The 27,870-nt window shown below is 38.9% G+C and overlaps 1 protein-coding gene across 15 annotated transcripts in view; it reads left to right on the top strand.

The window, feature by feature from the left end:
• SYTL2 (synaptotagmin like 2) overlaps positions 1-27,870 on the top strand; it is a 194,655-nt gene that overhangs the window by 149,979 nt on the left and 16,806 nt on the right. For 9 of the 15 annotated variants that reach the window (XM_072610652.1, XM_072610653.1, XM_072610654.1 and 6 more), the window contains 8 exons: positions 4,602-4,703; positions 7,277-7,330; positions 9,177-9,224; positions 14,035-14,129; positions 19,988-20,107; positions 22,043-22,212; positions 24,332-24,434; positions 27,470-27,640. In XM_072610652.1, the coding sequence (XP_072466753.1) occupies positions 4,602-4,703; positions 7,277-7,330; positions 9,177-9,224; positions 14,035-14,129; positions 19,988-20,107; positions 22,043-22,212; positions 24,332-24,434; positions 27,470-27,640 (863 nt within the window). The remainder of the gene's footprint in view (positions 1-4,601; positions 4,704-7,276; positions 7,331-9,176; positions 9,225-14,034; positions 14,130-19,987; positions 20,108-22,042; positions 22,213-24,331; positions 24,435-27,469; positions 27,641-27,870) is intronic. The other 6 variants (XM_072610656.1, XM_072610662.1, XM_072610664.1 and 3 more) reach the window with 4 other exon arrangements.

Genomic DNA, 27,870 nt, shown 5'->3' on the forward strand with positions numbered 1-27,870 from the left:
AAAATGAATCTTCTTTAGAGTCTAGACTTGTTGCCTCATTTGCAGAAGGCAGCAAAATCCAACAGAAAGAACATGGGACAGGTAGCTAGGTAGGCAAGTGGATAGAACACTGGCCTTAGAGTCAGGAGGACCTGAGTTCAAATTTGGCTTCAGGTACTTACTAGCTGTGTGACCCTGGGCAAGTCACTTAACCCCAATTACCTCTCCCCCTCCCCAAAATAAAACAAACAAAAAACCCATGGGATATGGAATCACAGGACCTTGGATCCATTCATAACTTTACCACTTACTATCTGTGTGACCTTGAACAAAGCACTCAGCTTCTTACGGTCTCAGTTTTCTTTTCTATAAATGAAAGAATCAGACTGGATAACTTCTAAGGAAACTTACAAATCAAAATTTATGATCCTTGATACCATGATGACTGGGGCTTTAAGAAGAAATACATGTCTTTCTGTCTATCTGTCTTTTATTTCAGTCGTTTTCAGTCATGTGCAAGTCTTCATTACCTCATTTGGGGTTTTCTTGGCAGAGATACTGGAGTGATTTGCCATTTCCTCCTCCAACTCATTTTACAGATGAGAAAACTAAGGCTAACGGGGTTAAGTGACTTGCCCAGGGTCACACAGCTAGGAAGTATCTGAGGCCAGATTTGAACTCCAGTCTTCCTGTCTGCAGGCCTAACATTCTATCCACTGTGCCACCTAGCTGTCTGCCCCCCCTATCTCTCTCTGTCTCTCTGTGTCTGTCTTTCTGTCTGTCTGTCTGTCTCTCTCTCTCTCTCTATATATATATGTGTGTGTGTGTGTGTGTGTGTTTCTCTGTTTCTTTCATCTCTCTGTTTCTATCTATGCATACATCCCTATCTCTCTCTTTCTCTCCGTGTGTGTCTTTCTCCATCTCTGTCTTTCTGTCTACCTATATACATTCATCTCTATCTATGTATCTGTCTACCTGTTTTAGGAGTGTGCTGGAACCAGCTCAGGAGAGTCATTGTTAAATTTGAAGTGTGAACTATTTACACCTTAAAAATTGGCAAATGTTACAAATCAGAGCTGGATTGATTGTTTTGTAGGACTCAAGAAAGCAATGGAGAAGATGTCAGTAATGCAGATGAAACTAAAAAACTTGTCATGCATGCATTTTTTTCTTAAGGCCAGTTGTTAACCATTTACCAGCACACCCCCTGTATCTATCTGTTCATCTGTCTATCTACATCTGTATATATGTCTGTCTTAACTATTTACTAAAAAGATTCATTATTCCCTCCGTGTAGATTCTGCCTTCACTGACCCATCTTACAGCCCCTCTCTACTCTGAGGAGACAAGTCTTCATGGGCTACTATAGTTACTTCATGATGGTTTTTAGTGATGAGCCTTTCTAGGCTAATACTTGGACAACAGACACATAGTCCATTGCCAGCTTCATACTTGGAACTTCTGCATCTTGGAGAGGACCCAACAGGGCCTCTCCAAGTTCTGGCAAAGCCTCCAGCAATCCCAAGTCAGCTTGGGAAGCTGAGGAATACTTTAGTGGGGAAAAAAACCATGTATCACAGACCCATTCTATATGTTTGGGCACATGTAAACAAATGCATAAGGTGAATTCATTGTTAACCATCCTCTGTGTTAATATTTCATTATATATTCCCCCATAAAAACTCATCACATTTGAGTTTTTATCGCTTCTGTTTCCTTTAAAAACAAACGAAGTTGGGGCTAGCTAGACTTGCTAAAACATTCTCCTGATAGGGGAATGATGAATATTTTTTATTTGCTTATGAGAAAACGACTGACTTGATGGAGCTTCTTCAAGTGGGGCTACCATGGGCCTGATGCTTAGGTTTCAGCAACAGTTTCATTGTAATATTGGTTAAATACTAGGGAGCAAGAGCCATAGAATTGCTTCTTCTTCCAATACCTCATCTAAGAGGAAACCCTAAAATGATTCCTCTTGAGATGGTTTGAAATTTGGGAAATAATTTTCATCTTGTACCTGAGGGAATCTAATAATCTCCACTACCCAGAGTGTGTGCTGGTTCTCATTGGACAGGTTCATCTGCCTGCCTGAATCCATGGGAATAGGAAAGGGAAATCATAATAACAAACTCTAAGCCCTGTTTAAATCTTTGAGCCTAACGCTGGCTCAGCCAACAAACATCTGAGATCACTGCCACCTGTGATTCCACAGATTTGGGAAGCTACTCTCAGTTTTCACAGTTTTGTCATAAAACGTAGATATCCTTAATCCTAAATTGATCGGTATATATCCCATTTTGTCAGGGTCATCAGAAGCAAATAGTGTGAAATGAAATGATTAACATGAATCATGGGTGATGGAGAGTGCTCTAGAGCCTGACCTAATGGTACCATAACTTCCCATAATCAACATTTCTCCCCCACCTCCCCAATGGATAGCTAGAATTTCAAGAATTTTCCATTAGCCTTCTCATTCTTGGTAGAAATAGAATGACTCCTCTCTGAGTGGCAAAATTGCGAGTTTTGGGTTAATCTGACCAACAGCTGTTAGGTTCATCTTTCAGCAGCCCTCTAATTGGGGATTATGCCCATTTGTGCCAAATGATTCACATTATCACAGAGTTGGAAAGGGCCTCAGAAGCCATCAGGTCCACCAGAATAAAAATCCTTTCTACACTATCCCGACAAGTGGTCATCCAACCTAAAGACTTCTTATGAGAGGGAACTCCCAGCTTTCTCAGGCAGCCCATTTTCACTTCTGGATATCTCTGATTATAGGAAGTTTTCCTTTACATTGAGTTGAAATGTCTCTCTGTGTGGCTTTAATCAGTCAATGAAAGTCTATTAAGTAGTAGCTCTGTATCAGGCACTAGAGATACAAATGTAAGAGTGAAGAGAATCCCTGGCCTCAGAGAGCTTACAATCTAGTGGAAGGAATCTACTTGTTCACTTGTTTAAACAAATGAAGGACATAACATAAAATAAATGCTGTGGCAGGTGTGGGTAGGGTGTGGTAGAGAGGGTTGGCCTGGCCACTGTAGGTATCAGGAAAGGTAATGCTTAGACTGAGCCATGTTGGGAGATATGGGCTCCAAGAGGCAAAAGTTGGGACATAGGACATTCTAGATAAAGGTGACAGCTTGTAGTAAAGACAGAGAAGTGGAATGTGGAATATTCTATACAAGGAATAGCAAATAGTAAAGGAAGGAAAATAAGGGAACAAGCATTTATTAAGCCCCTCCTGTGTGCCAGGCACTCTGCTAAGCAATTTACAAATATTATCTCATTTGATCCTCATAACTCTGGAAGATAGGTGCTATTATTATTCCCCATTTTGCAGATGAGGAAACTGAGTCCAACAGGCAAAATAACTTACCCAGATAGTGAGTGTTCAAGACTGGTCTTTAACGTAGGTCTTCCTGACTCCAGACCTAGCATTCTATCCACCGCTTTAGTTAGCTTCCAGTTTGGCCAGTAGGCTAGTTTTGTTGGAACATTAACAGGAAGAAGCATAGTGTGCATTCACATGGAAAGGTAGGACAATTCCATCAGAATGTTTCTAGCTCTGCCCTGTGGGGCTAAGCAGAACAAATTAATCTTTTTCAGATCTGATGGAACTAGGAGCCATGGGTAGAAATTGAAAAAAGACAGATTGAGACTTGATTTGAGGGGCCATCCCAAAGTGGAAGGGGCTGTCCCCTCCCTTTTTGTCCCTTAAACAAGGTCTAGATGACCATTTGTTGAACCGTTTTGTTGTAGAGGGAAGCCTTTTTACACAATAGATTGAACAGACAGTCTCAGAGGTCACTTTGAACTCTGAAATTCTCTGATTCTGAAAATAACCCACCATGAGACAACCTTGATTTTGAAAGAGAAAAGAACCTTTTTTTTGATGTTGATTGTGCCAACTATTTGGAGGCAGTACCTTCACAAGCTAGGCATGACCTAACAGAAACCTCCGTTCTCACAGAATACACACATATGGTAAAGATGGAAATCCTAACCTTGAGAGGAGTTGAAGTTCATTTTTTTAAAAATTCAATACATTACGTCAATGTTGACATATGAAATGGCAAGTTTTCAATGGGGCATTATCCAAATCATGGAAACCCCAAAAAGGTCAATACTGATAAGTGGTAATCCTAATTATTTATGTAAATATATATTATTAAATATTTATATTAGAATACCTTTCTAAGTATTTCTTAACCAGCACAGTATATAGTTAGGTCCTAATTAGGACAAAGCATGAATCTCCGGAAGTCTACACATTTGAAATTATGACTATGTATAATATGGTCATTGGTTTCATCTCAATGAAAATATACAGTGTGAATTTGAAAAATGTAACCACTTCAGGGAGATTATCATTTGCACTAATTGGGAACTACCTGTAACTTAAAAAAGAAAGAAAAAAAAGCCCCAGAAATCTTAGTACATGCTTCATAGGTGCAAAATTCCTTTCTTATGGGAACTTGGCATTCCTTAGCATAATTATAGGCAAAAAGGGCTTGATACTTTTCAATAGGTAACATCCCCAATTGAAATGTTAATTAATACCTAAGACAGTGGTGGTGAGGGAAGGTATTGGGCAGTGTTTCACCATTTTTGTCTCATGACAGGTTCAGAAGAAGAGACAAATCCTGTTTTGAAGGCTTTGAAAAGGAATGCTGATAGGAAAATGCCTTCCCAAAGCCTAGAGGACATTCCATCAGACACATCAAGTGAGATCAAGCTTGCCCTGCTGCTCATGCCTCATTCTGAGCTTTCACATGCCTAAACGCTAGGCTTTGGCCCAGCTGCATGGAGTTCCACACCAGTCCCTAACTTGGATTTAGGCAGGGTAGACTAACCTTCCCATAGGGAACTAGCAAACTGACGTTAATGAAGTTCACCCAAAGGTGGCTCCATGGAACTTTGCTAATGGAATAATAGCATGGGGAGGGACTTCTAGAATCTTTTTGGTTTTTTTGAAAGGTATCGTAGGAACCTGAGATTTAAACCTAAAAGAAAGGTCTCTTGTCTAGTCTGACCCCATCATTTTCCAAAGGACTCAGACAGGGGAAGTGACTTGACCAAGGTCAAATAAGCAAAAAGCAGCAGAACTGCTATTTGAAGCCATGTCCCTGTGAATGCCTCTTTCCACTACTTACCATTGTCTCTTCGGACATCCCAATTTGACTACTTACTTGACCACTGCCAAACTAAATATTTAAAATTAGTTTTTTTTTAAAATAATAACAGCATGTAACATTGTACCACTATTTACAAAGCAATTCCCTTTGAAGATCCTTGTAAGGCAGGTTGGGAAGTGTAACATATATACACACACACTCACACATACACATGCAAATGTGTATATGTACATACACACATACATTTACATGAACATGTATATGTATGTATGTGTACATATATATATATTTAGAGCTATGATTTCAGCAGATGAGCACCTTACTTGCATGTTACAGTCTGAGAGAGTTGTCTGGGTGCCCTGAGAGGCTAGTGACTAACTCAGAGCAATATGTATCAGAGGCAGAATTCAAACCCAGGTCTTCATGACTCCCAGGCTGGTTCTCTGTCCACTACAGTATGCTCTCCAGAGTTGGACGATTTTTCACATTTTACCATGAGAAAAGTGAACCTCAGAGAAACTGTGATGTAAGTGACCCAGGGTAAAACAGCCAAAAAGTGACAGAATCTAGACTCAAACTCTGGCTTCTAGACTCCCCGTCTTGAGTTTTTCCCCCTCATACCACGCTGCTGTGGTACCATGTAGCTGTTATGGTACATGTCTTTTGTGTTAGATGCCATGCAATACTGCATAATGTGGAGATGGAGAACCAGTTCCAGACTTCAGAGACCTTGTTTCTAAGTTGTCTTTATTCTCCTTCTTCTCCCTCCACACCCCACTGCAACAAGCTTATCCTTTGTCCTCTATCTGAACATAAGGTCTTGGTCATTCAAAGACTGATTAGCCTTGCTACTCCCCAATGGCTATGGATCCTATTGCCATGAGCAAATGCTCATTTAACTAGTCCATCAGCCAGCAAATATTTCTTGAGCATACTACAGAGGTGCAAGTACTTCTTGAGCACTTACAAAGAGGACAGCAGTGTACAGGGATATTCATATAAACGTGAGAAGCCCAGCTGTCACTTTTGCTTAAATTTAGGAGTTTATGTTCACCATGAACCATCAACAAAGGGTCACTCCAGTAGCAAACCAGGCTGAATTCATCTAGTTGTCAAATAAGAGTCTCTTCCAGACTCTCTGTCATGTCTGCCTCTCAGTCAGTAAAATCAGTATTGAAACAAAAAGCAACATCTTCCCTACCAAACAGCTGCCTCCATCTGGAGCATCACACATCTCTGAAATTCATCTGCCTGACTCAGATTTCAATGTCAGCCACCTAAAGAATCTTAGAAAGGATGCTAGACGTTGTCTCACCCACTGCAGGAATCTATTCTACAGGCTTTATAACAGGTGGTCTCTACTGGAATGATTCCCATGACTGGGAGCTCCCTGCTTCCCAAGGCAGCTCATTTCTTTTGGGAACAACTCTCATTGTCAGGAAGTTGGCTGTTCCCCCCCTTCCCCCTTTTATTGTTAGCACTGAGGAAAAAAGTCAAGAATTGTTGTTCCATTTGGTAAAACTGCCTTTTATATGGTGGCCATTTCCATTTTTAAAGCATTCAGGGATGTTTAGGGTTAAACCAAAATCATATTCAAACTGATTGGTATCCCTGCACGCTCCATTCCAAATGCTGATACCCCGCTCTCACTGCAGCCTGCCAAAATTCCACTTAGCAGCTGGTCCCCAAGCTAGGTCCCTTTGCTTGCCTTCCCAAGGCTTGTGGAAAGGATGATGCAGACACACAAATATTTGTCATGGGCCGTGGGTTTGGGAAGGTGTTAGTCATGACCAGCATTTTTTCTTCTTCTTTGTTCATTTCAACGGAGAGTGTTCCAGCCCTGTGCTTTCTGCTGCTGCCGGGCCGTCGCTTGCTCTGCATTAACCCACTGACCCTTGGGAGTCATTTTTACAGCATTGTACTGATGTAAACTGCATCAGCTCTGAAATGGGAGCTCCTGCTGTGGCACCAGGCTCGAGCGGCTAATCCAGAGGGAAAGTATTTGGGGGGGAAGACATCTTGTTTGGTCCTATAGGCTGCCTTCACCCTACCCCCCTCGCTCCATCCTGAGTAATTTCTGCTAACTCCTCCCGGGCAGCCGATGAAACGCCAGTCTCCCTGAGATGCATATCATTAACCGCGTGTCACTTTCTCCTGCACAGATCAAGGCAAAGTAGATTTTCTGCCAGAAGACTTAGTGCGTAGTGCTGAAGATGGTAAATATCTTATCTGTCTATGCATGCCTGTCTTAGGCTCTGGGGTCCCTTTGACAGCAGCCGTAGTGACACTCACTCTTGGCAGGTATAAATAAGAACCTCTTTGCTTGCCATCCTGTGATCAGAGGTGCCTAAGGAACATGGGGTTTTGGCTCTTTTTGCTTCATGTATGACTGGTCTTATTCCAAATTCTTCTGATGTCGATTCCTTCAGGTCGGTGAGAAACTCTTAAGAATGAATGCCTCGACTGAGAAGGCTGGGGGCTTTAAAAAAAAAAAGAGAGAAAATTGTATTTCAAGATATTTGTTTTGATTCTTTTTCGGTGACGTGTTAGAAAGAAAAAGTCCCTAGAGCCAGTGAAGAGTTGTGTTTGGGTGGGACTGGTTCTATGGGTGAATTATTCATACATTTTGCTACTGCTGTGTTGGGGCTATGTGAGGAACAGCGTAACAGAGGAGGAGCAGGGCCTTGTTTTCTCATCTGTACAATGGGGCTAATTAGATTGGCCCCACCTCTTGTATGGAATGGGACTATTGTGAAGAAAGCAAAATGTGATCTGCAGTTTTATTCCAGTCACGAAACCCAGGTTACTAAAACCTAAGAACCTCTTGAAAATGAAGAGGCTTGCTTTAAAACAGAGGTCCTCATGCTTTTTTGTGTCATTGATTCCTTTGGCAGGCTGGGGAAGCCTACAGACCCATTGTCAGAATAATGTTTTAAAATGTTTAATTGAAAGAAATGCTAAATTTTAATTAGAGATTAGTTTAAGTAAAGATGTATTTTTGCCCCTGGACCCCAAGTTAAGACATTCTGCTTGAAAACATCAACAGTCCAGTAGGCTGACTGGTCTAAATACCGATACAGATGTTAGACTTAGAAAGAGGTGCTGATATAATTTGGTGCAGCTGGAAGTCGATTTGAATAACATTGATTCATCAGGGGTAGGGAAGAAGATAGAACTGAAATGAATCTTCATTTTTTTTTAAGACTTGGAAATGTGGCTTTAGAATTTACCAACATGTTATTTAGATTCACACAGAGGGTCCTTTGTTGTTTTTGAAATCTGCTAGTGTTGAGTTCAGTCACAGAAGTACATGCTTTATAAGCCTTGCCACATCAAAGCAAGAGGATTCATTTTTAAAAGTCCAGTACTATCAAACTTCAAAATATCCATGATTCCATCGGTACAGGTATTCCCTCTACTGATGCAGATGACAACCCACCCCTCCAAACCTAAGTAGACAGTCTATTCAGTTTTCTCTGACACCTCTCCCTCCCTCCTAAAAAAGAAGAAAGCATCTGATGTCTGACCATACAGTGATGAGAATATTTGCCATCTCTGACATTTAGGTCTAGGGATACCTTATTTAAAGCACTTGCCTGATTCTTATTTTATCCTTATGATAAGCAGTAGTCATATCCGCATTTTACAGGTGAGGAGGACTTTGGGTTCAGAAAGTTTGTGTGATTTCCTCAGAGACACAAAACTTTCTTAGTGGGAGGGTTGGGACTTGAATCCAGGTCTCCTGGATCCTAATCAAATACCTTTTCTGGTGAATCATGTTGCTTCCCTTTAAACAAATGGCTATTCATGCCCATTTCTACTTGGTGGACATTTTTTATCAGTAGTGATGACCTTTTTATAGGTTGATAATTTTACAGATTTCTCCAAGGTCAGAAGTGATCTAAAATGTTCCATGAGGAATTACCCTGAGGAAGAGAACAGGAGCTCTGATGCTATCTGATAGAGTCCTTAGTCTTGATTATATATGTTACAACTTTGTCTTTTCATGTATTTTTTATCACTTTGTTAAAATGTTATTCTCAATGTTGCTCTTCTGAGCAGATCAGAAAACAGATCAGCAGCAAGCTACAAATGAATCCATACCAGGAAGTGAGTAGTTGGACCCTAACGGCAAACACCTCAAAGAGTAGAACTTTGGCACCATATTAAGCATCTAGCTCTATTAAAATAACTAACTCCATTAATAATGCTATGTGTTTGTTACTAAATACCTGCAGCTCACAAAACTATTTCATTGTCAGGGTCTGAATTGCAAGCATGAAAGTGCTTCCTGGAGGACATTAATTCATAATTTGTCTTGAGGGTAGGGCTTATAGATGGGAAAAAAATGTGTTGAGTCTTGTTTGCCTTTTCAGAAGTATATCTGAAGCTCACTGAGTCCTGTTGGGTATAATGACCTGGGTGGCCTGCTTACAGTTAAACATAGTCTATTTAGGGCCATGTTGCTCTTACATGGTCTTAGAATGTTAGAGCTGAAAGAGACCCAAGAGAGTAAACTATTAGAATATAGACTGTTCTAGAATAGGCTTCTTAACCTGCTTTGTATCATGGACTCCTTTGGTAGTCTGATGCCCCTTTTAAGTGCATAAAATAAAATCCATAGGATTGCAAAGGAAACCAATTATATTGAAATACTTATCAAAATGTTTTTAAATACTTAAATATTTTTAAATTTAAATATTTTTATAAACCAAATTCATAGACCCCATTGAAATCTATTCACACACTGTGGACCCCAGGTTAAGAACCCCTGACCTAGATAAAAGATTTCTTAAACATAATGTTAGACCATGTAATTTAGAGTCATAGAGTCCAACTTCCTGCATTTACAGATGAGAAAACTGAGGTGAAATGATCATCTCACAGTCACATAGCTAGTCACTGGCAGAACCGGGATGGAAACCCAGTACTCCTGACACCTGCTACAACCATCTTTCAATAATAGCCATCAGCTGCAAGTTTCTTATACTTTTAGCATCAGACTATAGAATGAACAAAATTGACACTTTCTGCATGTGCCTTTAATAAGAGTTAGATATTTCCATTTCATATTAAGCATGTATGTTTGGATATATGCATTGACGTTCACAGCCATATATAGGCACCCATATATTATGTATAATTCTAGCTGGTAGTTCCCATTTGGCCTTGAGCATTTTAGAGTCAAAAGAGATGTTAAATCTCAATTGAGATAACTATGTCAGAAGTGCTAGTACAGTGATGGGTAGAAAGTTCTGGATTTGGAAGTTAGGAGACCTGGGTTTGAATCTTATCTCTCCCACTTACTGCCTGTGACTAGATCGATGAACCTCTCTGGGCTTCATGCTTCTCATATATGAAATAAGGAGTTGAACCTTTGAGGTCCCTTCTAGCTCTAAATCTATGGTCTCATGAGAACAAACAAATGATATGGCTAAGGTCTTCCAAGGGCTAACATTCCCCAACTGACTAGCAAGTAGTTACTAAGAACCATAAATGGTAGTTCAGATTTTTTTTAGACTTTCAGCATTTTTCAAAATGCTTTCTCCACAACCAACTACCCTGTGACAAGACAGTCACTGTGGGGAAAGTAGTATTACCCTCATCTTAAAGATAAGTGAATAGATGAAAGCCTGGAAAGGCAGATAAGACTTGCCCAGCATCAAAGCCAAGAATTAGACACAAGTATTTTGATTTCCTCATTACTATACCACCTACAAACAAACAAAAAACCTTAATTACTACAGTGGCTTATAATCATAAAGTTAAGATCAGATAAGACTGTCATCTTATGGAAACTTTGACTCTCCCTCAGCACGTAGCATAGTATTCTGCATACACTAGGCAGCTAATAAATGTTTTTAGATCTGGACTTGACATCTCAATGCAGGTGCTGGCAATTCATTTGAGCCAGCATCCATGGGATGTCACCTGTAGCCTAGAGACTGAAATCAAAGGTTGGCCTATTCAATTTTCCTTCCAAACCCGAGTTGAAGGTTCTATGTTTCCTCTGCTTCAGCTCATGACATGATAAAAGACTAGAACAGAAAAAAAGAGGAAAGCAAGCCCAGGCCTTGAGCCCTTGTCGGGGCTCTGTCGGGAGAAACGCAGCCTTCTGCCTGCAGACGTTTGACTTTTCCAATTGTCTTTTGAAGTGTCTGTGGTAAGGTATTTTATTTCCTCTTTTTGGCTCTTGCCCCAAGTTGGCCTGGAAAGTGAAATATTAGGCATCTCCCCCTTTCCCATAATTACCCAATTGGCTGAGCATTTGGAGAAAGCAGAAGCTGAGTTATGTGTGGGCCCAGGTTCCTGTACCTCTCTGTAAATGAAAGTAGAATGTTTGTCCTTCATGCTCCAAGAGACCCAAAGTGACATCAGGGTCAATGTACAGTGTGTCTGGCCGTGGCTGATTATGCCAGTATAAGTTTGGAAAGTTACGCTACAGGCCAGGCTCAAAGAAGCCCCTAGAAAAGAAGGTCCAGGGCCTGGCTCACAAATTGCTTCGAACACATGCTATATTCCCAATAGCTGCTCCTTTACTGTATTTAAGCCATAAGTTGTATGTTTCTCCACAAGATTCAACCTTTTGTGCCCTGTTAAAAATCACTTGACAAGGATATGATTGCGGCATTTAAATTCTGAGTAAAAATAATATAGGCAGGTATTTACTTGACCCTTTAGGGTCACACAAGCACTTTACCTATATTAGCTCATCTAAATTTGGCATCAGTCTTGTGAGATAGGTAGGTAGTACAAAGTGTTATCCTACATGTGCTAAGCTTATACCCCAGGGAAGTTTGCCAAAAAGTCAAATAGTTGGGAAGGAGAAGAACCAATGCTTGAACCCAGGACTTTCTGCCTGCCAAGTCTAGCACTCTGGACTTAGTCCCTTAGCTTAGTTCTAAATTCATTAATTTTCTGCTGACTTAAAAAAAAAATGTTAGAAATAGGCCTAGCTCTGAAACTTGTTTTAGGCCGCGTAATTGACAAAGTTCTCAGGACATCCATGGAGCCATTTTCTGATTTCATGGAGCTTAAGCTCTTGTGGAAGTCAGCAAAATTCTCATGAAATGTATGTAAAAATGGAATTTTACCAAAGCAGGTGCCATTCGAGTGTAACAATAAACAGGCCATTCATCTAAGTGATGCTACCTTCCATCAGAGGATAGCAGAGCCAAGAAGGGACCCCAGAGACCAGCTAGTTCAGCTTTGTGTCTCTCCTAATTTTCTTATCTGCTAGTTTTACCTTTGTATCCCTGTTGTTAGAAGATACTCTGTAGAATAATAATAACGTCTGGTGAAATAGCCATTAAAACCTGTTTTTTAGTTTGTCCATTGTTATATATTATTCAGGAGCACATTATCAAGAACTAGGGCTCAACTGGAGCATATTTTGGGTCACTGAAAAGCAACCCAGGTCCATTTGACTATTTTAAATTGATGTCATGGGATCATGAATTTAGAGCTAGAATGGCTTCTATAGATTGTCTTCATTTTACAGAAGAGGAGCTATGGTCCAGAGAGCTTCTGTGACCTGCAGGAAAGAAGTAGCAATAGTAGGAAGTTGAATACAGATGCTCTTATACCAAATTCAGCGTTCATTCTATGAAAAGCTACATGCCTATGCTATAAATGGTGTGGTTTGTGGTAGCAAAAGATTTAAAATAAGAGGAGAAGAGTCTGTCATTTTTACATGTAAATCCTTAAAATTAGGAATGGGGCATATCTACAAAGTACCTTCAAATCCAGTTTAGGAGTATCTAAGCAACATTTTCAAGCTCAGGGTTTTCTTTGGGTTTTCTTAGTACACTGTTTGGACAGATCTATTTGCAGACAGTGACAAATAATTGACATAGAGACTTTGATTTTCTGGAGAGAAAAAAAAAGGTTTTTAAATCACCCTTTTCCGTGGTTGTGGATGAACCATTGTCAGAAAACTAACTTTCCCATTTTGAGATACAAAAGATCAATGACTTCTCCACTGCCATCTTTTATTTAGGGGCCTTAGAGAGAACTCTGGACCTAGGGCCAGGAAACTGAGTTCTAATTCCATTTCAGACTATTAAAGGCTGTATAGCCCTGGACAACTAATTCACTTAAGTTTCCTCAGCTCCATTTCTTCAGCTGTAAAATGAAAAAGATAGTACTTATAAGACTTATTTCACAGAGCTCTTTTCAGGGACAAATGAAATAATATGTGTAAAGTGCTTGACTTGAAAGTGCTACCTGTGCTTGAGGCAGTTATGAATATCAGTATATTTCAATTGAAATCCTTAGATATTTAAAGGCAAGAGGACTTTCAGAACTGAATTATGTTAGGAGATTCAGACAATCCAAATGAAATAGTTTCTCGGCCTGCAGCATGTCTGAAATGCACAGTGTATCTCAGGGAGGTGAACTAATAAATTGCAATGAGAATTCCATGTAAACCAAAGGTGAGCATGCTCTGTTCTAATGTAAGTCAATAACTAAAAATCAATTGCATTGAAAAAACTCTAATATAATCCAGGTCCAGTTCCAGAAATGTTGACCTGAAAGAGATTTTGGAGATTATCATGTTCAAACCCCTAAAATTTTAAGCTGAAGGCTAGACAGGGCAAATGACTTGCCCTGGGTCACTCACCTAGTAACTAGCAGAGCTCTAGAAATCCATATCCCCTGACTCTTCAGTTCAGTGGTCTTTGAATCTCATATTTTATGCTAGTTTTCAGTTTGGATTTGGTTCAGCTCCTTGTTAGATATCTATAACTAATTTATCAACACTGCATGTATCTTCATCATGTTCCTGCATGTGGACCTCTGTTTCTTTAGTCTCTGAACAAACCTATCTCTTCAATGAAATGTTTGATTTTCACTTGAGTGAAATATTGCTGCCTACCAGTGGTGAGAATATTTTGAAAACAGACCTGCTGCTCTTTAGTTTCCACAGTGCCTTCACATCCTGATAACCAATTTGCACATCCCGAAAATCTCAAAAGGATGAGCAAGTCTGTTCCAGCATTCCTCCAAGATGAGGCAAGTCCACATTTTGTAATATAAGAAAAATGACATTTGCCAAGTGAATTTCTCCCTCTGGGTTTGTGTGCTTGTAGCGCTCTGTAGCACTACAGATGGAAGTGGTCAGTGTTATTAGTCTTTGTTTTTCTGGTTGATAGAAAGTGTCTCAAGTTCAGGAGAGAGGAAAACCATGTCTCATTTGACTATCGCCGGCTCATTTGTCAAGTGCAACCCCACATGGGCCCCAGAGCCTTCCCTATTCCCCAAAGTGGCTGGAAAATAGAGGTTCTGAGAAGCATTTATCATAGGAGGACAGAAAAGATGAATACTGTTCTCCATGCTTGAGAACTGATCTGGAGCAATTTGACTTGGGTAGTCCATCCATGTCTTTGATGAAAGCATTAGTGTACTAAAATAAATAGGCTTGGAGTTAAACTGTCCATTGATTTTAAAGCGTAACTTAAGTACTACTGAGTACAAGCTATTTAAATCTCATTTGCTCCTGGTCCTATTAGAGTGCCGAAAGCTTCCCATTTTTAGCTTTGAAATAGCATGGAGATGGTTTGGTTTTTTTTTAAATCTCAGGGGATAACAAATGTGTCGAACTCTCATCATTGAGAACTTAGAACGGGTTAGGAACAGTGCCTTATCATCTACAGGGGTTAAAAAGGCAGATTCTATTCCTGCCTCCAGTTACTACCTATCTATCCACCTTCTCAATTCAGTAAACATTTATGAAGCACCTTCTATGTGCCAGGCGCTGTACTAAGCATTGGGAATACAAAAAGGGCAAAAGACAGTTCCTGCCCCCAAGGAACTTACAATCGAATGAGAGAGACAACAGGTAAACATAGATATACACACACACACATGCACACGCAGTGCTTTTGTGATTACTTCTCATCTGAAGGATGATTCTCTAAGAACTGACCGAACTAGAATGTTTTCCTAAAGACATAAAGAATGAAAGAGACCGGTTTTGGAAACCAGCCTCTGATACTACTTTGTTGTCTCCCAGTCTTATATCATTCCAGCTTTCAGACAACATAGCATACCTTGTTCCAGGGCTGCTCAGGCAGAAATGAGTCAGAGCTTCCCACAAGGCTTGCCCTAAGCTGAATTCTATGACATTCAGTGTGCTGAATCTTCTCTGCCTGTGACATTTACCCACCCTCGTTGGATACCTTATCCCTTCCTCCCATCCCTTACTTTTCATGTGGTACCCTTTGGTTTTTTTCCTACTTTCATCAAAACCTCCAAAGCAAGGTCCTGGTAGCAATCGTTTACATCTTAGTATGAACTTAAGCCACTGTGGTCCTTCTCTGAGGTGTATTTATATTTCATCCCTCATTAAGATAAAAAATTTCATCTCTTATTAGAGTTCTAGGTACCTCAGGAAGCAGAATGGGAAGTATATTTGGGGGATAAGAGGTCCTTTCCAGCCAACTTCTGCCCATGTATCACTTTATCCTTGGGTTAGATTCACTGTCCTGTAACCATTCAATGGTTGCATTTTTTTAGGAGTGTGAGTTAAAGTTTCCTTTGTAACATAACATCCATGCCTTTCAACCACCTCTAAAGTGGAAACTGGGAAGGAACCTGCGGAGTTCATATGGTTTTATGCTGCCATTAAGTCCAGTGTTTTGTCCTCTGACAGAATTGGGTAATATACTGGTTCATTGCTATGGTTTTTCTCTCTCATGAGTTTTTTAAGTGTCTGTGATTCTGGCTATGTATGCAGAAGTAACAACAGATTAATATATAACAGATATATTTTAAAATATAAAAGAGAAGAATTTTTAAAAAATGAAAAGCTCATGTTTGTGAATTACCTCATGCTGATTGCATCAGTTCTAGAGCACTACAGAACTCCATCAAGAGATTGAGGCATACAGATCCACACAGAAAACCCCAAGTGAATGAAGACTATATTATGATGTGCCATTGGAAGGGCAACCCATTGAATAAGCATCAGTACCTCCATGTTGGAAAGGGGCTACAGATGGACAGTGAGTTTGGCTGAGGAATTGAATAGAAGGACATCAGACAGGACTATATTTGGGAACTTATATCCTACTTTCTTTTATCCTGAGATGCTTCCTGATGACAGAGTCCTTCTTATCTAATACCAGTATTCTCCTCTTGGTAATCACAGATTCACAGAACCTATAAGTTGAAAGAAACCACCTCATCTAAACTATACTGACAGAGTTCTCTCTGTATCATCCCTGACAAGGGGTTATTTAATGAAAAGAAAGCCACTAAGTCTCTATGCAACCCTTCTAATCCCTTCAGATAGCGCTAATCGTTGGGAAATTCCTCTTTACACGAACCCTAGATCTGTCTCTGCAACATTCACCTCTTAGCCCTAGTTCTGACCTCTGAGGGAAAGCATGAAAGGTAATCAGATCCTTCAAGATAGCTTACAGCCCTTCTCAAATCTTCTCCAGACTAAACCTTCCTTCAAATCTCAGCTAAGGTCCCACATAGTGCTTTTCCCTCTGAGATGTTCTATCTCCAACTTAGCCTGTATATATGCATTGGGTACATAGCTGTTTGCCTGTTGTGTCTCTACTACCCAACCCTACCCTCTGCTTAGATTATGAATCCCTTGAGAACAGGGACAATGTTTTGCTTTTCTTTCTATCCCCAACACTTAGCACCGTGCCTGGCATATAGCAGGCACTGAGTAAATTATACTCTGTCATGTATTATTCCCACTTCCTTGAACCCGTCACCATTTAGCACAGTTTCCAGTCTCCTCACAACTCTGTCTAAACTCAGATTTTTCAATATCTTTCCTAATGTTCCTATCAAAGATGTCCAGTCACCATTTCTTTTTAGCACACTATCAGAAATACTACATATCAACATATAGGAAAGATATACTAGAAGATACAACTAACAAAGATTGCTTTACGTAATAGAAAGAAAAATATTAAATATTTAAGATGAATCCGATGTGAGACACACAAAGACCTATAGCAGAGGAAATATAAAACTTTCAAGAAGATTTGAATAAATGTTTAAAGATACCTTACTAGTGGTTGGATAGAATAATAATGAGGGCAACCCCCCCCCCCCCCCAGGACATTTACACATTTAACACCATACCTGCTAAAATCCCAATGGAGTATTTTATAGATGTGGGTAAAATGACAGTATAATTTGAATGGATAGACAAGAATACCAAATATATTGCAGTGATGGTAATGGTGAGTGGCAGGGTGATGACAGAAGGGAGGCAAGCTAATAGACTTTAAAATTTATTATATAGTAACAACTGTTAAAATTGCCTGTCACTTGGCTAAAAATAGACCAACTAATGGAAGAGACTAAAAAATTCCAAAAATAGAGCATGTGATAAAAGATTAATATATGCCGAACTTAATAAAATTGAGGGGGAAGGGAGAGAAAAAATTAATAAATGATCTTGGGAATATTGAGTAATAACGGAGAAAAATTTTAGATCTACAATTCATAAATTACATCATTATAAATTCCATACAGACTAACAAATGTGTATATATGCTCATCCATATGATAAAATAAAAAATGATAAAAAAGAGAGTATTTTTTACCACTTAAATATGTAGAAGAAATCATTTGACTTTCTTAATGCTACAAATGTATATCAGGGACAAGTTATTAGGTTCAGTTATGTAAAAATACCTATGCACAATGAAAGGAAATGAAAAGCAACAATGGGAAAAATATTCCTAATAAATGTGATTAGTTAAAGATTTTTTGAAATTATCAGAAACTCAATCTCCAGTGCGCAATTGGCCAAAGGATAGGATAATACAGAAGGTAAGCATTTTGAAAAATGTCCATCACTGCCAGTCATTAAAACAGCATATTGTAGAATACCTGTGACACTCCATCTTAACATGCATTAAATTAGCAAAAATAAAAATTATCAAATTCATGTGACTGAATCACGGAACATCACAGTCTCAGAAGAATCACAATTTCAGGTGACCGTAAGGACACATATGTGGACAGATGCATGGTGGGTTAAAGAACAATGAGAATTTGCACATGGAATGTAATAGATAACACAACATTATGGATGCATAGAACCAGAGAAGATATTGGAACTGAGGTAAGGCTAAAGTTAAGATTAACAGATGTGCATTGGAGGCCTGAACTAGCATCCAGAAATGAAGAGAACCAGAAGAAGGCCTCTAGAGTATCAGGTGAATCTTTGACAGAATTTACAGCAAGAGGTGGACAAAAATTGCAGAGAATGAGGTCTATATGGCTTGTGACTTGTACCAGTATAAGCAGTGCATCCCTGGTAAGGTCACACATCTATCAAAGTATTAAATAAGAAGGAAGTTGTATCATTCAACTTGAAGTGGTTATTGTGGGAGATGAAAATGAAATAGGATCATTTCTAGTATCTCCTTTCTCTTCAGCCCTGGACAATTTAAAGAACCATGGGGAAAAAAAGACAGGCTATTTGTGGCAGTGATGGAGTCCACTCTTCTCTTTTCCCCTTCTCACCCCATATAAGAATTGGTTTCATAGCATTGACCTTGATTGGCATGGCATGAGTCTGTTGGCATGAACTAACTTCTTTCTCTAGGAAGGTGTTTAATGGATACCTCTCCCCACCCTACCTTTAGTTTCCTAACTGCCTCCTAAATTCATCTCCCAAAATAGGACCTCACACTGGAAGCTTAACCAGAATGTCTGAGCCAGAATGAACCTTAGAGAGCCATCTAACCTAACCGTTTCTTTTTTATAAGTGCGACCTAGTCAGGGGAATTATTTACCTGAGATCCTAAGGCAAGTTAACTACAGAGTCAAAACTGGAAACCCTTAGTCTCTTGACTTTCAGTACAGTGTTCTTCCCAGTATTCTGTGCTGTAAAAGAAACCTAGAAGGGGGTTAGTACTATAAAAACTAGTATGCAGAGATCCAGTGTGATCTAGTGAATTAGGACTTCAAGTCAGAAAATTATTTAACCTCTCTGAACCTGAGTTTATTCATTTTTAATAGGACATTATATACTATATGGCCTCTACAGTCCTTTCCAACTCAAATCTATCTATATGCATATGCATTTAGATGATGCTAACTCATGAGTTTAAGACAGATTCTGAAATAAGCATTATAAATTCTTTCCTTTACTGGCCCCTATATCTCCAATATTTTCCCCTATAAATTTCATTCCTCAAATTCCCAGTCTTTGGAAAAATATTTTAAATAAGCACTAAAGTATCGATTTGATGTTTTAAGACAGACATGCACCATGACATGTAAGTTAAATGTATTACTACTTTTTTGAATTTCAAATACAATGGGTATACATATATATATAAGCATAATAGTACATGGAAATTTGTAAGATTTTAAAAAAGAAAATGGGATTAATCTAGAATAGAAATAGATCTATTTTTTCCCCAGATTAGACTAAAGTAAATGATTTGATCTCTAAGTTAAAGGACATGTTAATAATGAAAGGAATACAAAATATTTGTATCTTGACCATGACCTTTGAATCTTCTCATTTGGGGTAATGTTAATATCCTATATAGAAAATAGAAGCCTTGGAGTGTGGAACATAGGATGTTAATGCTGCATAACAACATGACCTTCGGGTCCCCTCACCTTGGTTCTAGCCTATTGACGAGGTTCTCCCCCAGGAGTAACTCAATCCCCTTAGATGAGTTTGAAGCCAGAAGCCCGCCTTATACTCAGTTTCTCCCCATGGCAGTGTTTAGAGTGAGTTTCCAATGTACCTGGGAAATGCCACAGAGCAGTGGGATTCTAAGAGATAAGACTTTACCTCTCTACTCTTCCACATAGATTCTGACCACAATTTACCGTGGCCGTAAATAACTTCTGCATTATGTGATGTCTTGTAGAGTGATGAAAGAGAGACCGATACCGCATCAGAAAGCAGTTACCAGCTTGGCAGACACAAGAAGAGCCCGAGCTCTTTAACCAATCTTAGCAGCTCCTCTGGCATGACATCACTGTCTTCTGTATGTAAACAAAGGCTCAGTTCTAATGGTTCCCTGCTTTTGCTCAGTCTTTCATTGCCATCCCTGCCCTCTGTAAACCAGTTCTGCTTTATTTTTGCCATTTCTTTAACCCCAAGCACCAGAATGCCTTTCTACTTGGCAACTGGCCTCTAACCAGCTAAATTTTTTTTTTAGTTGTGCATCAGCTCCAAAAGAAATAGCTCCATTTAAATGTCTGTGTATGTCTCAAAATACATGACTTCAGATGGCCAACAATATTAATAATTAATATTTCCTGTATGATGCTTGACAAAATCACAGGGAAGCATCTTTTATTGTGTGTGGGTATTTGTGTGTGCATGCATTTGTACATATGTGTGTGTGTTAGTGTTGCCTACTTGGTTGGTCACAGGCTTAGCAGGTATTTTATTACAGAAATTAGTTGTTGATAAGGATCTGTGAAAGGCCCCACATTGATCAGATAGCTAGCATTTGGGTTTATGCCATCATCCAGACTAAAGCTTCTTAACTTTTTTTTTTTATGTCATGGGTTCCTTTTACGTTTGGTTTATTCCTTGGACCCCCTTCTCAGAATAATGTTTTTAAATTAAAAGCAAAACAAAAATACATAGGATTACAAAGGAAACAAAGGTTAGTGAAGATAAAGATGTATTTTTTCCCCATCCAAAGTTCACAGATCCCCTGAAATCTATTTATGAAACCAGGTTAAGAACCTGATTTCAGTATTGTAGCAATATCTAGGGACAACTTCCCCTGACTTCTGAGGATCGGGCATCTTGAACCCCTGACTTTGGAGCACATGGATAGAAATTAAGGAGAATGATGGCATGGCAACGATACACAGGAAAACTCATCACTAGATTGCATTATGACCTTTTTGTTTTGATTTTGATAATCTGTGCATATGTACATGTATGTTTTTGGATCCCTCCCTTTAAACACTCAATTTTTGAAAATCTAGCGTTATAGAAAAGAAATTCTGGGGGTGATTCATTCTTTCATAGGATTCATGGTAGGATTCCAATCAACATAAAGCTCCCCTAACACATTTAAGATATTCAGTTTAATGCAGAAAACGTTTTTAAGTGCCCACCATATACCAGGTACTATGCTAGGTCCTGAGGACTCAAAGAGGAAATCCAACACTACCCTTAAGGATTTTATAATTCAATAAGAATTAAGAAAGAAAGAGTAAAACAGGGGAGGTGATAATTGATTGTCATTTAACTTTTTCAGACCAGAATAATCTCTTGCCTGAAGTGAGGTACATTAAGCTAGGTATTATGAAATTTCTAGGCATGCCACTTAACTGTGCTTAAACTCTGATTGACCTTGGCTTTATTGAACCTGTTCCTGTTGAATCCCTATCAATATAATCTGATTGCTTACCTCCTGTGCAGTTTTTTTAACTTCTTGTATCATTTATTCATTATTCATTATCATTCCTTCCTGAACTTTCAGAGTGTAAGCTCAGTAAGCAGTTTTTCAGACTTTGTGATTTGCTAACATGGTGAAATTCCTCTCTGGCAGCTTAGAAATTTGATACAAGAACTTATGTCACTATGGTCTGTGTCTGATATAGCTTGTATATTACCTCTTTGGCCATTAACAAAAAAAAAATAGCCCTAAAAATAGGCCTACTTATAACCACATGATTTTTTAAGCTTGCTTTCAAATGAGCCATCCTGTGAATAATTATATCTTCTTTTTAAAAAAACCATATGAAGGTCATCAAAATGCATCTGAAATGTTAACTTTTATTGCTTTGTGCTTCATGTTTGGTTTGCTGGGTTGAAATCTTTCCATATTAAATTGAAATACATAAATTATTATTTTGCCTACAGATGTATATTACGCCCAACCAGGGTTATTTCTAAAATCCTTTTATGTGCTCAGCAGCTAAACTCATGAAAATCTCATTCCTGGTACTTTCAGGTGAGTGGAAGTGCAATGAGTGTTTACAGTGGAGACTTTGGCAATCTGGATGTTAAAGGAAGTGTTCAGTTTGCCATTGATTATGTGGATTCGTTGACGGAGTTCCATATTTTTGTGGCCCAGTGCAAGGACTTAGCAGTGGCAGATGTTAAAAGACAGCGCTCTGACCCGTAAGTGAATTTTGGAGTTTCCTGTATTCTATCAAGTTCACAACACCTTGTCCAAGTAGAAAATGGGGAGAAATATAGTGGCAGTGTTTCCAGTTTTTTAAATGATCTTCTAGGGAGCTAAATTCAAGAAAGAAGTTTGAAGAAGACAGTTTATAGGCTTATTTAGAACTGAACTCCCTAATCCAAACCAAAACATTTTAAACTAAAGGGACTTTCTAAGGACTTGCTGAAAAATAGTCAAATCAGGGTCAAAATTTTGACAGGGAGGTAGTTAAAAAAAAAAAAAAGAGTTGAGTCCACATGGATAAATTTTCATGTCTGAAAAAAGACTTCACTTCAAATAATCAGTTTTGTTGCCCTTGATTTCAAATGGAATTAAAATGCTATTGTCCTAACATGCTGCCTCCACTGAAATCCAACTCTTGATATTTCTCTGTGATATGGAGGTGAGCCTTGGTTCAAAAATGTGTGCCAGTGGAGCCCAAGTTTTGGTAACTTATATCAATCTGGAAAGGCTTCAAATCCGGGCCTGGTGACAGCGTGTCTAAATGCAGCTAACTCTCAATTAGTGTGAATACATAAATTATTATTTTGCCCACAGATGTATATTACACCCAACAAGGGTTATTTCTAAAATCCTTTTATGTGCTCAGTAGCTAAACTCATGAAAATCTCATTTCTGATGCCTTCTGGTGAGTGGAAGGGCAATGAGTAAATTCCCCAGAAGTGGTTAGCAGATAAAAATTGTCACAATTTGAAGATATAATGATGTAAAATACAGTAATTGGTTCCAGTCCAATGGAAATATGCAATATGAATAATGCAGCCATCTCAGAGGATTTGTTATTTGCAAATTTAGAGAGGCTCATCCCTAGAGGGTTGACCATAAGGTGATTATCCTTCTTTTGGTCATATCCAAAAAAAGCGGAGGATTAGATGGATAGATAGTGTCATGGAAACAAGTATGAACTTGGACAGACTTCAAGAGATAGAGGAGGATAGAAAGGCCTAGCACACTATGGTCCATGGGGTCTTGTAGAGTAACATATGACTGAACAAGCTGAACAGCCACAAAATTAGAATGTTATTGGGCTGTCTCCTGAGGTGGGGAGACTGCAATCTGAACACATAGAGCTGTTCACAAAGTAATAAAGTATTAAAATAGTGAGAAAGTGAGTGTTGAGTTTTCCCTTTCATATATTAATTATGAAAATGTTATGCGATCCACTAAGCACATTTCTTTGGATTCCTTGAAAGATAACCTCATTATTCTGTTTGATGCTGTCACATTCTCTGGTAGGACACCTTTTCTTTTCTTCTTACGGATCTAAATCAAATATAAAAGTCATCAACCTTTTTTTTTTTTCTTCAAATTGATGGCATGTTAGGGAATCCCTTATTAATGTTTAGTAGGAGAAGCTTATGATATTGCTAGATATCTGTTTAGATGGTTTCCTAATGAGAGTCTTTGAAACTCTAAACCTCTAGGTATAGTTACCTCTGGTTTTCTGTTCCCTAAAATGTCTTGTAAGCTTATAGAATCACAGAATTTCAAAGGTGAAAGGGACTTCTGAGGCGCTCTTGTTCAACTCATACCTGAAAAAAAAATCCTCTTACAATATATCCAACAAATGGTCATTGAACCTTTGCTTGATGACATCTGGTGAGGAAGAACCACTACCTCCCTTTTACTTTTCGCTAGCTAGTTCAGAGTTTTAGGAATTCTTTCCTTGTTTGTTATTCAGTGATTTTTTCAGTCATGTCCAATTCATTGTGGCCCTGTTTGGGGTTTTCTTGATACTGGAGTGATTTGCCATTTCCTTTTCCAGATCATTTGCCAGATGAGGAAACTGAGGCAAAAAGGGTTAAGTGACTTGCCCATGGTCACACAGATAGTAACTTTCTGAGGCCAGACTTGAACTCAGGAAAATGAGTTCTTTCTGATTTCAGGCCGAGCTCTCTATCCATTGGGCCACCCAGCTGCCTCTTACACAAGCCTACATGGGCCTTTCCACAGCTTCGACCCATTGTTTATATTTTAAGTACTAAAAAAGAAAATGTTGGATGAGGAAATAAAACCACTGTTTTCTTCTCATCACCTTATCTTTTCAATTTCTAGATATGTAAAGACCTATTTGTTACCAGACAAAGGTAAAATGGGCAAGAAAAAGACACTTGTGATGAAGAAAACCTTGAATCCTGTATATAATGAGATACTGCGGGTATGTATAAACAGAATATATAATTACAATAACTGTCATTTATGTAACATTCTGGGGTTTATGAAGCGCTTTACCTATGTTATCTTATTTGATCCTTATAATGATCCTTTGAGGTCATCATTTTATAGATGAGGAAACAGAAATTGATTGTGATAAAATGACTTGCCCAAAGTCTTATGGTCTGGAGTGGAATTTGAATTCAGGTCTTCTTGATTGCAAGTCCAATGCTTTAAATCATAAATGATAATATACATTTAAATTCATTCATTTGGCAAATCTTTATTAAGTACATGTTACATGCAAAGCACTATACTTGGTGCTAAGAGAAATAGAACGTTAAAATCTTGAGGGGGAAGTGCATAAAATCATTATAAATAAACCCATAGTAAATATTATGTAATGTCCAAAAGAGAAGTTATTGTAAGTGACTGGGGGAATCTCAGAAAACTTCCTAGAGATAGTGGCATTTGGAATGGGCTTTAAAGGTTGTATGATATTTCAGAGGGAGGCCAGGGAAGGGGTGTGTTCACAGGGCACAGAGAAAAGAATGCCCAGGATGTTCCTGGATCAGTTCAAGTAGTTCAGTTTGCTTGTGGTGTAGAGAAGTGTTGACAAACTCCTACAAAATTGGAGGCCATTAAACCTTACATAAGGATCCTGATGGGCTGCCTGTTGACTTAGAAGATCACATATTAACATTATCTATATCCTATTGTATTTTTAAAATTTCATTTAATAGTTTCCTGTTTAATCTGGATCAGGTTGCATTCAGCAGTATTGCCAGCAGCAATATTTGATCCTTCCAGTGTAGGGCATGTGGAGTTTAGGTTTTCTAGAAGTATGTGATGCACACAAAGCATTCAGTTCTGTGGGGCAGAAGGAATAAATAAGGGAAAAAATGCCTTTGAAGGAAAAAAAATGCACAGAATTCTATCCAGGTGAAGACTAAGCTAAAATGCTGGCCACTAGCTACATTATCTTCCAGGAAGGAAGTCAGTTCTTAAATATCCATGTGTAAATCATTAACCTTGTAGAAAATACTAAGTCACAGACCAAGGGACATTCCCTGGCATCTCTAGACATGTCTCTGGGACACTTCCTCCTACTCCAAGTCAACTAACTAGATTAATTTAAATGGTCTAAGAAAATGCTTTTATTAGTAATTAAATCTGCTATGAAAAAGAAAATAGATAACTGACTTCCAAATCCAAGTATAAGTGGCTTGGAAATTTTTCATATCACTACTTTTCTAAAACCCTTTGCAGACATCCATCATTAGGCGGTTCTAAAGGACAGAGTACTAGACTTGGAATCAGGAAGACTTGTATTTGAATTCTGCCTCAGACCCTCACTAGCCACATGACCCTGGGCAAGTCCCTCAGCCTCTCTCTTGGCGTCTGTTTCCTCATCTGTAAAAAGGAGATAATAATCGCACTTCCCAGGGTTGTTGTGAGGAACGAATGAGGTAATGTGAGGTGTCCCCAGGAATCTCAGGGTAATTTTAAGCTATTATGTTTAAGCTATTAAAAAGAAACATGTTAATATTTAAGCCTTTAAAATTTAAAAACTACACTAATACCATTGTGACACCCTGTATATCGAAAGCGCATAAGTTAGCTTTTTTTTTTTTTCAAGGTAAGGCATGACCCTGGGAAGCAGGAAATTCTATTTTCTAGTTGAAAAAAGAAGTTCATTTTCTTATGTGCAAAATGAAAAACAAAAAAGGTTTTGGTTACCATAAGGATTAACTGCCTTGTGGTCCTTAAAATTGCACCAGTAGATATTCCTCATTCCCAGCTGAGGCGCACGTGCACATACACACACGCACATACACATACACACACACATATGCATAAATACATACACATTCATATGCATATACACACACACACAGACCTATACTCCCCACGGGTGTGTGTGTGTGTGTGTATGTGTGTGTATTTATTGGGTGTATGTGAGTGTGGGTGTGTGTGTGTAAAGACAAATGAAAACCCAAGAGACAGAGTTTCTGGGTAATTAATCATTAACTTATTAATTAGATTAACAGATAATAAATTGATGGTCATGGTTTCTCTCAGTAAGCAAAGACACCTAATGGAGATCCTTAATGCCTTAATACATGCTTAGAAAAGGGGGTCCCCTGAGAGGTAAAAATCACCTCTCTTAGGTAAACAGTTAATGAGGAAGTGGATTTTCAAATGAGGTGGACTGAAAGCCCTCAGCCTCTCTTGCTGAGAAGTGGCTTGATCACGAGACTCAGCCACCTCCAGCCTCCTGGACAAAGGAATCCTTCTCTATTGAGAACACTGGTTGGTTTTCTCCTTCATAAGCTGGGTTACCCTAAACTCCAGTGGAGGGGTGCGAGGGCATAGACTTAATGCTTTAGGGCTGGAATTCACCTAGTTTAGATTCTGTTTACATGCTAAACAGAAGTAAGTTCTTCCTGTTTGCTGAGGTCCTGCCCAGTCTTGAGGAGCTTGTTCCCAGGAGGATTTGGGCGATCTCATCTATCATCTGTCATCCTTCAGAGACTGACTGACTTATAGGGGCTGGTCCCTGAATGAGGAAATAGAAAAAGTTTTAATCCTAATTTAACAATTAGTTACAATAGAAAACAATAATGCGTGCGTCTATGTGCGTGTATCCACACATACTAGGGTTCCTCTTTCTAGAGAGGAAAAAGAACTTATCTTTTGAGAGGAGTAGATTTCAGCTGCAGGGAAAACAGCATTGTATTTAGCCTACCTTTGGAACACCAGCAAGACTTGATATACTGTATGAGAAAACAAATCTGTTCTGTGTTGATGACTTCTTCTCCATTCCCACCATCCTGTTAACTATTTACAGACTGTGTGACCTTAGACAAATCTCTTTGCCTCTCTGAGTAAAATGGCAGTCATGACATACCCCCTAATTCACTCATGAGATAATAGTCATAATGGGAATGTTTTGTGAATGGCAAAGCATAATAGAAATATGTTATCATCGGTGTGAAAAGACTGAAACGTTCCTAATTTTCGCTTTGTTTGCTGCAGTATAAAATTGACAAGCACAGTCTGAAGAATCAAAAACTGAACCTCTCTGTCTGGCATCGGGACACGTTCAAACGCAACAGTTTCCTTGGGGAAGTAGAACTTGACCTGGAAACGTGGGACTGGGACAACAAACAGAATAAACAATTGAAGTGGTACCCTTTGAACCGCAGAGTAAGTTCTCAGTTATTTATAGCATTCTGGTTTGGCAGCACCCAAACTGGTTTTCTTGGCAAAGATACTGGAATGGTTTGCCATTTCCTTCTCTAGATCATTGTATAGATGAGGGAACTGAGGCAAACAGTGTTAAGTGACTTGCCCAGGGTCACATGGCTAGTAAGTGTCTGAGGCCAGACTTGAACTTGAAGATGAGTCTTCCTAGCTCCAAGTCCAGCATTCTGTGC

Source organism: Notamacropus eugenii, chromosome 5, assembly GCF_028372415.1.
Source record: "Notamacropus eugenii isolate mMacEug1 chromosome 5, mMacEug1.pri_v2, whole genome shotgun sequence".
NCBI lineage: Eukaryota > Metazoa > Chordata > Mammalia > Diprotodontia > Macropodidae > Notamacropus > Notamacropus eugenii.